The 14285-nt window shown below is 36.4% G+C and overlaps 1 protein-coding gene across 15 annotated transcripts in view; it reads right to left on the bottom strand.

Annotated features, from left to right (window-relative positions):
* Anks1b (ankyrin repeat and sterile alpha motif domain containing 1B) overlaps positions 1-14285 on the bottom strand; it is a 1073357-nt gene that overhangs the window by 283939 nt on the left and 775133 nt on the right. For all 15 annotated transcript variants that reach the window (XM_026398716.2, XM_026398722.2, XM_026398739.2 and 12 more), the window contains one exon: positions 5558-5656. In XM_026398716.2, coding sequence (XP_026254501.2) covers positions 5558-5656 — 99 coding nt within the window. The remainder of the gene's footprint in view (positions 1-5557; positions 5657-14285) is intronic.

Below are 14285 nucleotides of genomic sequence, written 5' to 3'. Positions count from 1 at the left end.
AAGAGTGAATATATTTTAAAAAATCTGTGATGTTTTATGGGAATTACTGATTTGTGTGGCTCACTTTGATTAGTGGTGTTTGGAGTATGAAGTCTTCTTCCCCCTATTTTTTATTGGTACATTATAGTCATACATAATGGTGGGATTTGTTGTCACATATTTGTACATGCATACAATATAGCAATATAATTTGGCCAATATCATTGCCCTGTAGAAACTATGAAGTCTTTATGTGAAATTGAAAAATCCCCAAAGGTCTTTAATTTATGTATTATTGTGCCATATATTGATATGTTAAATGTGACCCTACAGACCAGAGACATGTGCTTTTTTTGAGTGGTTTTTGCAAACATGGCTTTCAAATCATCTAACTGTGAATATCACAGTCCCAGGAAGATGGCCCAAAGAAATAAAAAATGCCTTTGTTGTTATTGTTAATAGGTTTTTCCATTTTTAACCCAGATATAGCATGGAAACTGGACTGTAAAGTGGATCATTATAAAGTGCATCTGTGGTAGGCAGACTTTCAAGATAGCACCCAAAGAGCCACCCTCCTGGTATTTACAAACTTGTATAAATACCTCTTTCTGGGGGCTGGATCTACTTAGAAGTTGATTCTAAGAATGGAATATTGCAAAAGGATGAGAAGATACTCCTGTGATTAGGTTACAAATGACTGTGCCTTCCATGCTGCTAGCACTTTCTTGTTGTCTGCAATGCTTACTCTGTTGAAGCTAGCTCCAATTGTGAGATGCTCTGTGGTTGGCCCATGTGGTAAGAACTGAGGGAGGCTATCAGCCATCAGCTATGAGGCACTGAGGCCCCAGTCTGAAAGCCCTAAATAACTGAATCCTTCCTGCAATCATGAGACTGAACTGGAAAGTGGATTCTTCCTAGTTGAGTCTTGAGATGACTGTAACCTTGGAACAAACTCAGAGACAGAGGACCCAGCCTGCACCTGGGTTCCTGACTCACAGAAACTGCATTAATAAATGTTGATATATGCCAATAAAATTTGTGGTAATTTGTTATGTAGTAGCAATACAGAATTCTATTTTTCTATTAGCAAAAGGGGACTCTTTTTTGTTTCTTTTTTTTTTTTTAACCGAAGTCTCAAACTGAGGATAGCAAAGGTGGTTATTTAATCTAATCAGATGTGTTTGTTGTCATTCAGTGAAAAAATAATTGAAACTATGCACCTAAAACACATACTGATTAAATTAAACTAAGAAGTAAAAGGCAACTAAAATTTTGGTTTTCATTATGCAGTAAAGTACAGTAGAAATGAACAAAACGATAAATATCAGACCTTGCACTATGATCAAGAGTCTGTGATAACAACATTCACTGGTCATCACATATTTTTGAGATTTAACTGAGAAAAGCAAGTAAGCAAAGGAGAAGAGGAGAGAGAGAGAGAGAGAGAGAGAGAGAGAGAGAGAGAGAGAGAGAGAGAGAGAGAGAGAAGCTAGGTATTGTGGAATCCCAAAGAATATAGTGTCAATGGTTGTCAACAATATCAGTGTCTACTGAAGTCAGATCAAGAGAAGAGGAAAAGGGGCTTATGAAATCTCTGCTCTGCTGGTTACTGGTGACCTTGGCATCAGTTGTGTGGAGTGGCAGCAGAGGAACGAGTCAGATCAAAGCAGACTAAGGGAAGGGTAGGAGCAAAGAAAAGGGGCATAGAAAGTACAGAGCACTATTAAACAGTTTCAAAACATACTATAAAACAGAAAAAAATTAGAAGAGAAAATATTTTAAAATGGAGTATATGACATAAAGTTATGGTAAATACATTTTCAATTTAGGATGAGTGCTATTAAGACAGATGACCCAATCTGGGCCTTGACACAAAGTCCTCTGAGCATTTAGTATGAAAATCCTATCTAACTTTTAGGTATTATATTACCAAAAGAAAAAAGTGATTATGCCCTTGACAAAAGGAAAACATTTTAAAAAACTGTCTAAACATTTGGCCCTGCAGTTTTAGCTGGAAAAAGGTAAGTTACATGTTATAAATAAGTAATTAGATAATTGCTCTGTGTCTAGGAGATGGAAAAAGTACAACTCTAAGAATGTACAAAATGAACTCCTTTCTCAGGAAATCTTAGGCATATTTCCTTTCTTTAAAAGGTTAAAAAATGAAGTTTGATCTTCATAAAACCAGGGAAATTTTCAGGCCTGAGAACAGACTTAGCTGGAGTTGGTGAAGGAAGGGCAAACTGACGTTGGAAGTCAAGTATGTAAGACTGATAGGATGAAGAAAGGGAGGAATGACTGTATGTAAGACGGATAGGATGAAGAAAGGGAGGAATGACTGTGATTACTGTTCTAAAGATGTCTATGATCAGAGCCCAACTAATGTATTCTGTAATTTGAATGTTATCAGATACACTTGAGGACTTGCAGATCTTTGCATTGGTGCATATTTCAACATTAAAAAGAACATATTACATAAAAGCCATTCTTGCCAAAGGAAGAAACCTGAAACGACAAATACAAAAATAAGGCATTTGAAGTATGCTAAGAGATCAAGATTGTACGTAGCAAACCATCTTTTCTCTGTTTAGGAACAATCTCACCAATTACAAAACACAATATGTTAATTAAAGCATCTCAGGTGGTAATCATAGAATATTTCTCATGACAGATGAAGAACAAATATTCTGAAGACCAACATCATATAAACAAAAGAAAGAGACATTTTGTCCATTTTCTGGCAGTGCAAAGTTGGAATGAAACCAGATGAATGTGCTGGCAGTGATATTACACTATTAGCCATCTGAAGACTGGGCTCATTACCTAAGAAGGCAAAGCATCAATTCGTAGCATTATAACCTTCTGTTCGTGCTGCAGACGTGATTGGGTGTTCTTATATAGGCTTCATTCATTTGTGTGCAGAGTAAGTACTTCTATCCGCCTCTTGATAGAAGCCTAATTTTGTATTGTTTCTATTAGATTGTTTTCTCTAATGGGAATGATATTCTGTCTTAAAAATAAATACTCCATTTATTCCCTGGATAATTTTAGGTGCAGTTTCTTTTGTTTATCTTTATGAAATTGCATGTTCAGGATTATAGAATTATCTTACAATTGAAGCACTCTGATTTAAAAAACATTTGAATGACATGTGAGGAAAACATTCATTCAATCACTCATTTATTCATTCTTTTAATGATATATTGGGCTAAGCAGAAGAGGGAAAAATTCAAGGATGTTCAGCCGTTCCTGACCTCAGGTGCATATAACATGCTGCACATATCATTTGTATCTTCTGACAGAAATATGCATAGGGCTACAAAATTCTCAGGGGAATGAGAGGTGAGTGTATTCCCTTATTTCACAAATATTTATTGGCTAGCTACTTTGTGACAGACACTGTTCTAGGGACTGTGTATGCAGAAGGGAGACAGTCATGGTCCCTGAACTCAAGGACATTGCTACCTCTGGGCAAGATGAAAAATAATAAAGAAAGAAACAAACAAATAATAACACTTCTATTAGCCTTAAGTACTATGGAGAAATATAAAACAGGGAAATGTCAAGGACAGTGATAACTGGTAGGAGGTATGATTTTAGGTCATGAGGCCTCTTTGAAGTGGTGTCACCTGAGTAGAGACTTGATGATGAACAAAGGTCTGAAGGAAGGGCTTTCCAGGTAGAGGGACCAATGCAAAAGACCTTGAAGCAAAAATGTGCTTGCCATTTTGGGAAACAAAAAGAAAGCCACGTGTCTGAAGTGTAGAAGGAAAAACTGACAATGTAGTCACAAAGGTAGGAAGGGGCCAGATCCTATTGACTTTTGGGACAAGATAAGAATTTTATTCTAAGTGAGAAGGAAATGCATTGGAGGCTTTAAGTTGGGTGTGATGTGAACTGATTTACGTTTTAGAAAGAGTTTTAGAGAAGTGGAAATCCAGTTGTAGAGATTAAGAGGGAATTCCAGACAGAGATTAGACGTGTGTGAATCCTCCAGGTTAGAGAGGACAAATGAGAAATCCTTAAAGTAGTCCACCAGGATGACAGATGATGATGACGATAATGATGATGATGATGATGATGGTGGTAATGATGGTGGTGGTGTTGATGATGGTGGTGGTGATGATGATAGTGACGATGATGATTCTTATGGTACTCGAGATCAAACCCAGGACTCATGCATGCTAGGCAATGACCCTACCACTGAACTACCTGCCTCCCCTCAGCTTGAGAGGAAATAATATTTTAAGATATAAAAGTAGGGAGATAAACGATATGCACATTCACATTATTTTGAGAATTAGTTCTAAGGACATTTTATTCTTTTCTGTTTAATGTAGGAAATTATATGATTTTATACTCCTTCCTATGCTTGGCTCTCGTTAAATTTACAAGTGTTAAGTTTCTATCAGAAAAAACTCAGTTCACTGTCTGATGACAATTTTTATCATATAATTTCCTTAGAATAGTGTTTAATATTTCTTTCCCATTCTGAAGAGAAAAAGAGAGAGAGAGTACAAAATGTAGGAAAAGCTTGTGGATCCAGGTGCATCCATTACAGCTCTCCTGCTACCCTGCCTCCAGGCTTGCCCTCCCCTAATCTTTTCCCAACTGGATGACCCCACTTCAACTTTCCCTCCTTGTAATTCCTCTGGTAAACTGCTTCCAGAATTCACCAGCATAAAGTAGTCCAGTCATGTCCAGTCTCCAGTGCCTACAGAAAAAATTTTAAATTCCTTAGCCTGACACAAACTGACCCTATCTATGTTTTCTGATTTATTTCTGACAGCACACTACACTCTCCAGTTTTAATTACACCGAAGATTCTTTTTCTTTTTGATCATTTTAAAAATGGTGATGAAATATTTTTAACAAAATTTTTTAAAGCATAAGTTCAGTGACATTAGTACATTTACACTGTTGTGCAAATCCCATTGGATTTTATATTACTAATGATTTATCTAATGCTTTCAGTAATTTGTGGCCTGGACCATACCTGGGACTAGATGGCTCTTCTGGCCTCCTGAAATGCCTTTCCCTTTCTCTATCCATTAAAATCCTACTTATCTTGAAAGACTAGTTCTCACATCCTATCTCTTCCTTTAGGCTTCTTTAAAAGCTTATCTAGGAACAGAACATCAACTGAGTTGCCAGATAACACACAGTTTACAGTAAAAATGATGCCTCCTTGGCCAATTGCATCTAGACAGGAAGGATCTATCTATGAACTATAAATACATGGTGGGGATGGGACATTTTGGACCTCCTGAGTGATGACTCTAATAATTAGGCAGGACCCTCATAGAGATGCTGGAGGCTAAGTCTATGGAGTTGCTATTATAGATACTGCTTTTTATGGGGAATGAGGCCTTAAGCCAAGGACATTCCTGCACTTACTTAATATGACTCTAGCCTTCTTGTACCTGAGTTCTCACCTGGGGGCGGGGGGATGGATATTTGTGAAGCTCCCCAGCTGGCCACAACATATCCTGTACTACATTGTATTACATGCCCTGCAGCCTGGACTTAAACCTGCTAGGAACCATACACAGGGCTAGGGCAATAAAGTATTTCTTACCTTTGGAAGGAGCTGGATTGCCTGTAGAATTCTTTGTCTGTGCCCAGAATTAAGGATACCAATTTCCAACAAATCTTGATCTTCCATAACATTGCTTCCCTGAAACAAAACCAGAATTGTTACAGACAAACCAAACGTTTACACTGTGGGAAATAATAATTTATTGAACACAGAGTAAAATAACCAACAAGTGATCTGACTTTTTTTAAGCAAAGACACAAAGTCATTCTTCTGTGCAGGTGAAGGGAGAGTTGGTCCCCTGGGTTACCAATTGGGAGGTATTGAAAACTTCCCTCTCCTCACAAATCTCTCTTGGTTACTTTTTAAAGTCAGATTATCTACACTGAGATTCATCCCTGTGACTTAGAATTCTGTTCCTGTAAAAATGTAAATGCATCTCGGAAGAGTTGTCATTTAGGATTATCAGTGACCTGCACATTGATGTGAATGAATCAATTCATTTTTTAAAAAACTAATCTAAAAACAGATTTTGTGAGGAGGACTGATAGAAAAATTGACATTAAGTAGGCAGGTTAAAAGTGAGAATAATAAATTTTAAAATATTGAATGCCATATTCCTAATCAAGATGGGGAAATAGAGCAATGAATAGGATGCAGACACTGCCCCTGACAGGCTTTACTCCTTCCAATCCAGTAATAGACATAGGTCATGCAAAGGCAGTTGGAATGCTGTGAATAGCTGTGTGGTGACAGTCGCTTGTGAGTCCAGAAGGGATATGAGAGATGTTTTTGGAGCAGATGACACTTAATCAGATGTGGTTAGGACCCAAAGAAGGAGGGACAAAAGGAATATCATGTGCAATAACCTATAAGAAAAGACAAAGTATACTGAAAAGCATTGAGTTATGGGGTGATTTGGAGAGAAGAGAAAAGGTAAGAATGGAAGAGAAGCAGAGGCCAGACTGAACAGATATTGTATGCAATGCCAAGAAGTTCAGACTTCATTGGGACCATCATGGGAAGCCATGGACGGGGTTTTAAGAAAAGAGATACATGGTGGGATTCTAAAATTACAAAGATCATTTTGATTTCTATACCTGGGTCCCAGCTTCCTTAACTATAAAATGATAAGGTTGAATCACACAATCTCCAAGAACTAGCCTAGTCCTGAAAGTCTCAGATTTCAATGACTATATTAAGCTGCTGATTAATACATGACAGAAATTATAGGTACTCATTTTGTCCCTAGATTTGAATCTTTCATCTGTAAGCTAGAGCATCTCTTTAAATTTAGGATTCTAATTATGTCAAACGAAATAAGACAGGCACAGAAAGACAAATACTGCATGTTCTTGCTCAGTGGTGGAAGCTGAGAAGTAGAGAGTGTCATGAGGCTAGGAAGGGTAGTGGGGAGAGGGCAATGGAGAGAGGCTGGTATCTTGGGTACCAAAATACATTTGGATGGAAGAAACTGTTATTTTGTTCTATATAGTACAGTAGGATAACTATAATTTATAATAATTTATTATATATTTCAAAATAACTAGAAGAATTTGAACTTTACCCACACATAGAAAGGATAAATGTTTAAGGAAATGGAAATGCCAATTACCCTGATTTGATCATTACACATTGTACAAATGTATCAAATTATTATGCTGTAACTGTTAAGTATAAATATTATAATGTCAATTAAAAAAAAAGAAAAATATTTTAAAAATTAAGGATTCTATAGAAGTTCAAGAATCAGGATTGCTACTTTTCTGGAAAAATCCCCAAACTCTGTTCTATTAGTGTATAACACAAAACACTTATGAATACCTGCTTGTGGATGGCAACAGGTGCAGAAATAAGTTCAAAGTAAAAGAAAATGAACTGGAAGGGGCAATACCGGGGCCACGGTGTTGAGGAGGTTGCTGAAGCTGTGCTAGAGATGATTTGGGCTTAAACTAAGGTAGTAGTCATCGGAGTCAGAAAAAAGCAAATGGATTTGAAAACTATCAACAAGTTTAACTTGGAGATTGAACATGTGGGATGATGGAGAAATGCAGAATGCATCCTGGTTCCAGGCTGGAACAGGGGTGGATCTGGATGGCTTTCCCTGGGATAAGAGAAGAGGAGGAGGGGCAGGCCTAGCATGGTGCAAAGTGAGACTAATGCTTTTTCCTGGACAGGGACTGAATAGATGGATGTAAACAGTTTAATATCAGACTACATTATAAATGGATAATTGATTGTTCTTAGAAGTATTAAAGCCATTAGAATGGTACCATAGCTAAGTATTTAAAATGGGCATTCAATGGACAAAAGCATTCCACCTACTCATAGTATCATTCCTATGCTTAAGCTACACCAGCCATCTCAGAGGAGGCAGAACGATTCAGGTATATAGCAGCTTGATAATGAAAAACCTAATGAAAAACAAATAAACCTAGCCTTGGCAATATGCCACAGGAAACATTGCTCTCAAGAAATTACTCAGTGCACACAATAGAGCATGGCTAAGAATATAAATGACTTCATTTTGAGAAAGTGTTATTATTTCCAGAAATGGACTATTGCGACATGAGCAAGATATGTGATACTTAATCTGATTTTTACTCTTTCTGAGATATTTACAAAGGAGTTACTAACCCCCATCCCCCCACACAACCAACCAAACAACAACAACAACAAAAAAGAAGGAAACAAAGTCCTTTGGCCATCTAAGAGCTGGAGCACAATCAGTTTTTCTATGTGCTGTACTAGCAACCCTCACATTCATTTCATGCAAAATATAAAGCCCAGTTTTTTTTTGTACAAACCCAAAACATACAAAGATCCTATAGTTTGTAGGACTTACTATGTATAATTCTGAAAACCTGAGGTCAGTTTTTGAATACTGAGATAATTTTAACAAATCGTTAAACTCCACTGCTCTGCCTCTAAGCCACCCCAATATTATCTTTTCTGTCTTCAGTAAGGGAAGAGTCTTTTAGAAGAATTGCAGATAAGTCAGACATTTTTAAGGAAGGCATTAAGTACATGATAATAGTTTCTGTTTGGTTCAAATTTCCTAACAAATACTTTTTTTTGTTTTGTTTTTTTTTTTTTTTTGGTACCAGGGATCGAACCCAAGGGTGCTTGGGTAAGTGCCACTGAGTCACATCCCTTACCCTTTTTATTTTTTTTATTTTGAGACAGGATCTCACTAGATTGCTTACAGCCTCACTAAGTTACTGAGCCTGGCTTTGAACTTGTAGTCCTCTTACTTCAGCCTCCTGAGCCACAGGGATTACAATCATGTGCCACCATGCCCAGCCCTAGCAAACACTTTCAAAAAATGAGTGAGAAGTATGGGAGGCATAATGAGAATTGTGAGAATGTGCTTAAGGGCAAATAACACTAGTCAGGAAACATAAAGAAAAGAGTTCTTTTCCTCCATGAGGCACACTGTTAGAAATTTTGAATTCTGCTAACCACTTTGATGTGTTTATTACATGATGTATATACATATGGAATCATCACATGACACCCCATAAATGTGTACAATTGTGTGTCAATGAAAAATTAATATAAAAGAAAATGTTTTCTCTATTTCTACAATAGAAAGAAAATACATACAAAATATCTTGCTGTGTCATTCATCCAGTCCTCTGTCTAAACAGCAGGGGACTCAGAGTCTAAAAACCTGGGTTCAGGTCATGGTTGGGTAAATTTGGCTGAGTCTTTTGTTTCTTTGGCCTTCATGATTCTCACTTACAAAATGAAAGTTTAAACAATATCCATTCACTTCAAAAATTGTATGATTTCAGTCCTGATTGACTTTTGATTAGGATCATTATATAAAAATAGATTGTATATTTTGAAATTACATTTTATGTTTCAGAATTTGTAACCTAAAGTTAGCTTTAATAAATGATTATAGAGAAGTTCAAGAATACATCCTTTTTGTTTGACAAATCAATCTTGGTATTATGAATTTATAAAATTTCTATTAGAGGAAATAATGGAATACCTTATTTTTATAGTATTATGGATTCTTATAGATTTTCAGAAAAAACTCAAACATTTGAGGACTTACATCCTCAAGGTGCCCAAAGTAATATAAACATTTCCATTCTTCCTGTGGAGCTGGGATTTATTCTTACTTTATCACTTGTTTTTACTAAATGGTAGAGCATCTCAGCTTAGCTTCTTTTTTCCTAATAAAAACTGAACATAAAATACAGCTTCCTCCCTCTTCCATCCATTTTTCACACAAATGCCAGATCACTGGTTTTTGCATCAGAGCTCCATTGTGCCTGTCTTCTGCTCACCCACCTACTCCAGTGCATTCCACCTCCTCACCTCCCCAGTACACCTGCTGTCTCTACTTTATCTCCCTTTTTCTCCTCCACCCACTGTAATAGGCTTTTATCCTCTATTAACTCCATAGAATTCTCTGCCAAGTGTTGAGAATGACCTCTCGAATGCCAAATCTAGTTGATTCTTTTCAATCTTGCTTTCAAGTACTTGGACACATGTGGTTGGTGACCATTATAAGCACAACACAGATTTTAGAATATGTCCATCATTGTAGAAAGTTCTATTAGACAGTGCTGCTCTATAGTTACAGAATTGAAATTGTAGTGAAATCTTCACATAGTAGGGGCAAAAATGGAGCAGGAAATAAAAAATATTCATGAGTCATTCTCAAGATATGATTATTTTATGTTTCTTAGTCAAAGTTTATGAACATTATGAACATTAAATTTAGAATCTTTAGGAAAATTCTAACTTTTTAGTCATCAAAACAAATTAGAAGCTTATTCTACTTTCTATAGTATGTCTTTATTATGGGACTAGCAATCTATGATATAAAAGTGACAAGTATAACTGCTAAAATATTATTATCTTGACACCCTACCAGGCGCTCTGCACGGGTATTTAGATAAAATTGCTTAGTCAATGACTTATTAGAAGGATCAGAGAGGCCCAAGGCAATGTTCTTATAACAACTGTTCTTTCACAGACAAGAAATGTCTAAGCCAGGGTGTCTTTATTGCTTTCTTAAGCATGGAATGAGAAAAATCACCTCATATTTTATGCATTGATAGCTGAAAGCTGAAGTTTCTCTGACCATGGGGAGAATATTTTGTGCAAGTGATGTTTTCAACTGTGACAAACTAATAAGGTGACCAATAGATTGAAAAGCAGTATTTTGTATTTAATGATCCATTAGAAGTAAAACTGCATTTCATTTAAATCATCTCTTAAGGATATCTAGACTGATGGCTCTGTCTCTAAGGACTGCAGCTTCAGACATTCCCCTACTGTTGTAACCTTAATGCCACATCACATTCATTTAGAAATCTTTCCTTCACTTCACATGTTATATAAAATGCTAGGGAAGCATGCTTAAGGACCAGAGGGAGTTGGCTTCTTCTTAATATAAGCATAAGCTGGATAATATTATTTAGTCTCTCTCCATTCAGTCCAAGACTGAAAAAAATCAGAGGCTACTGTTGACTGGAGAAAATTGCTTTTGGTTTATAATTAACTCAATTAGATTCTTATCCACAATTTGTGTGGTCTTAAATATTTAAAATAGGATAGTTGTATAAGAGAATTACACCAAGATCTTGCAAACTCACACATGGAAAAACATGTACTTTAGTTTTTTTAAAAAAAATTATAGCATAAATAACATGGTGCATATAATTTTCTTGGAATAAAATGATATGTTTTAGCTTCTATAGAAATGGAGTCAATTTGATATCAATTAGTAAGTAAACCCAATGCACATCTTTTCTGCATGATTATGGTAATAGTTATTGTAATAAATACTAAATTTAAACTTCTGTCAGTGTTGGAACAAATCTTTATTTAGCTCATCATACAGAAACATGGTTACTATAAATGATCATATAATGGAAGAAGTCCAATTTTATTTCCCTCTCTCACAATAACAAAATGGCACTGGAAGAAACTTTTGTAGTCCATTTTTAAAAATCTCTCTACATTAGTCTTCCATTTAAATATATTCTTTCAATTGCAATGGAATTTCTTGTACACACATAATGAAATTTTCATGCTTTTAGCTTATGAAGAAAGTTTTCTGGATATTTCAGATGACATAGATTATTGATTCTAATCAATGTTACCTCACCAAGCAGTAAGAGAGCATCTTTTTTAAAAAATAATATTTATTTTTTTAGTTGGACACAATGTCTTTATTTATTTATTTTTATGTGGTGCTGAGGATCGAACCCAGGGCCTCAGCATTCTACCGCTGAGCCACAACCCCAGCCCCAAGAGAGCATCTTATATATGCAATTCATATATTTTAGCAGAATAAAACTATATGTTAGATTTAATTTTGAGTCTTATTTAATAGTAATATGATTATCTTTATAACTAATTAATTTCCTCTTCATTTTGAGGTCTATTTCCCTTTGACACATTTGTTTCCAAGTTATAGAAAAAGAGGAGGAATTTAAGTAAGCAGGTAATTTGTTAAAGTGTTGAGCAGAATTTGCTGAAATCATAAATTATAATTATGATTCATTTGAGACATGTGTTCATGCAAATTTTAGAATTATGTGTATAAAATACTGCAAAGTTATTTATATAGTAATTTGTATTGCTTTGGTCATAGCTATAAGAGAGGAAACCAACTCTTCATTTAAGGAAGCCAATTTATAGGTTCTTCAATAGGAAAAGTTGATGAGAACAAAACTCATTGTGTGTTCTTATTTTTCTCTATCTACTTATCCACCTACTTACCTATCTACTGTATGTATTCCAACTGTGTATGTGTATAATACATCTTATTTGAGTCTCACCACAACTCCATGAGATAGGTACTTAAATAACTAACTTGTTCCTGCAGGTGATAGGAACCTTTCTCATAACTTAGCCCACATTAGTTCCAGTGTAATATAGGAGAGAAAAGGTTCAGTTACAAAAACATGGTTGAACCTCAACTATTTATATTTTAATTTTAGAGCCATAAAAACTTCACATGTGAAAGCAAGTGTTCCAATGTATTTTATGTTTGGTTTCATAGCATTTAAGCAACAATGAGTCCCCTCTATGGGAGAGAAGTTTGAAAACTGTATGACCTCTCCTCTGCTCACTGAATCATGGAATCAGGGTTGGCAGGGACCTGGGGGTTTCCTAGACTAAACTTTCCCTGTGACTGCAAAGTCTTACCTTCTCTTTTGAAGCGTGGTGTCTAGCTGGGTTTATACCATCCCCAAAGGGGTAGGGCGGACATTAAATGTTTTAAATAGCCTTTCCCAGAAGCTGAGTCTGAGCAGGGGGTGGGGTTGTGGTTGGGGGGGGCACCTTAATTCTACTCTTTCAGCTCCCACTGTGATGCAGACCGAGTGTTATAGCAGAGCTATTAGAGGAATATGCCAAAAGCAGAGATGAAAGGAAAACAGTTAGCAGCTGTCCTGTGTCCTTTCCCAATCACAAGCTGTGAAGTTAAAAAAAGTTTTTTTCCTTGAGTAGGCTGCACATAATCTTGGCAGGTATTGGAGTTTTACTCTCCTATCTAATATGCTGAACATTTCCCAGTGCCTCACAAGAGAAAGTGAGCAGTAACGAGGTTAGCTCTCCAAGGCAGAGGAACATGGCGCCGTGGTATTTCTAGCAGCTTCCTCTTAAAACTACTCTCTCCTGGTGGTGCAGAGAAGCTCCTGAATGTGGCCCACACAGCCACACATAATGAGCAGGGAGAAGAGCCAGAAAACATTAATGTTAACCACCAGCCTCTACGCAGACTGTGTCCAGGAGCTTTGTCTAGCTTATTTATAAATTTTACATGGGCTGGGGTTGTGGCTCAGCGGTAGAGCGCTTGCCTAGCATGTGCGAGGCCCTGGGTTCAATCCTCAGCACCATATAAAAATGAATAAATAAAATAAAGATATTGTGTCCAGTTACAACTAAAAAAATTTAAAAAAATTTTACAAGAACCTTGTAAGATGGGTGGTATTATCTTTATTGTATAAATAAGGAAATTGAGTCTCAAATATGTGGAACTATTTCTTCAATGTCACTCAGTCAGTATATGATAGATCTGGGATCCGTGTTTTATTCTGTCAGACTCTGAGATGATGTTTCCTTCACGATAGAAAGAGAACCCCATGTTCAGTAGGAGATTATGTGTGTGGAGATTCCAGTCAACAGGTGTGCAATGTCACTAGCGAGTAACTCCTATGGCACTATTTTTCAAATATATACATAGACATATAGATCATTGAGAGCGACTGCCATACTTTCTCTGACACATTTTATTTCAAATAAATTATCTTCTGAAAGATCAAGCTGTTAGTTTCCCTTCAAAACGGCTTGAGTGGAACCCAGAGCCAGGCATGTTAATGAAAGTACCCAGGGCGCTTCTGCCTAAAGCACCACATACTCACCCTGCTCTGAGCTGGGTATATACAGGGAGGTGAGAAATAACAACATGGTGTTGGATTGGTATAAAGGATACACATCTTCTACAGAGCTCCGTCAGACTACCTGTCTGGTCAGCTTAGAAAATGAAGTTTTCCAGAAATGAATTAAGGTGGAGGATGTCTGGGAACAAAGGGTATTTGTGTCCCTCAGACTATGTTCAGGATTGAGAGCTTTATATTGCTTGATTCTGGAGGTCACTATAATTATTTTCCTTATCAAATTAAAAATCGAAGGCACAGAGAAACTGATAAGTTGTCTGCGGTCACACAGCTAACCCTAACCCTAACTGCTATTAAGAAAGTTAAGAGTGCTGAGGTAAAACAAAACAAGACAAAAC

Source organism: Urocitellus parryii, chromosome 5 (assembly GCF_045843805.1).
Source record: "Urocitellus parryii isolate mUroPar1 chromosome 5, mUroPar1.hap1, whole genome shotgun sequence".
NCBI lineage: Eukaryota > Metazoa > Chordata > Mammalia > Rodentia > Sciuridae > Urocitellus > Urocitellus parryii.
Note: the sequence above shows the minus strand (reverse complement) of the source record. Positions and strands in the feature narration are given on the sequence as shown.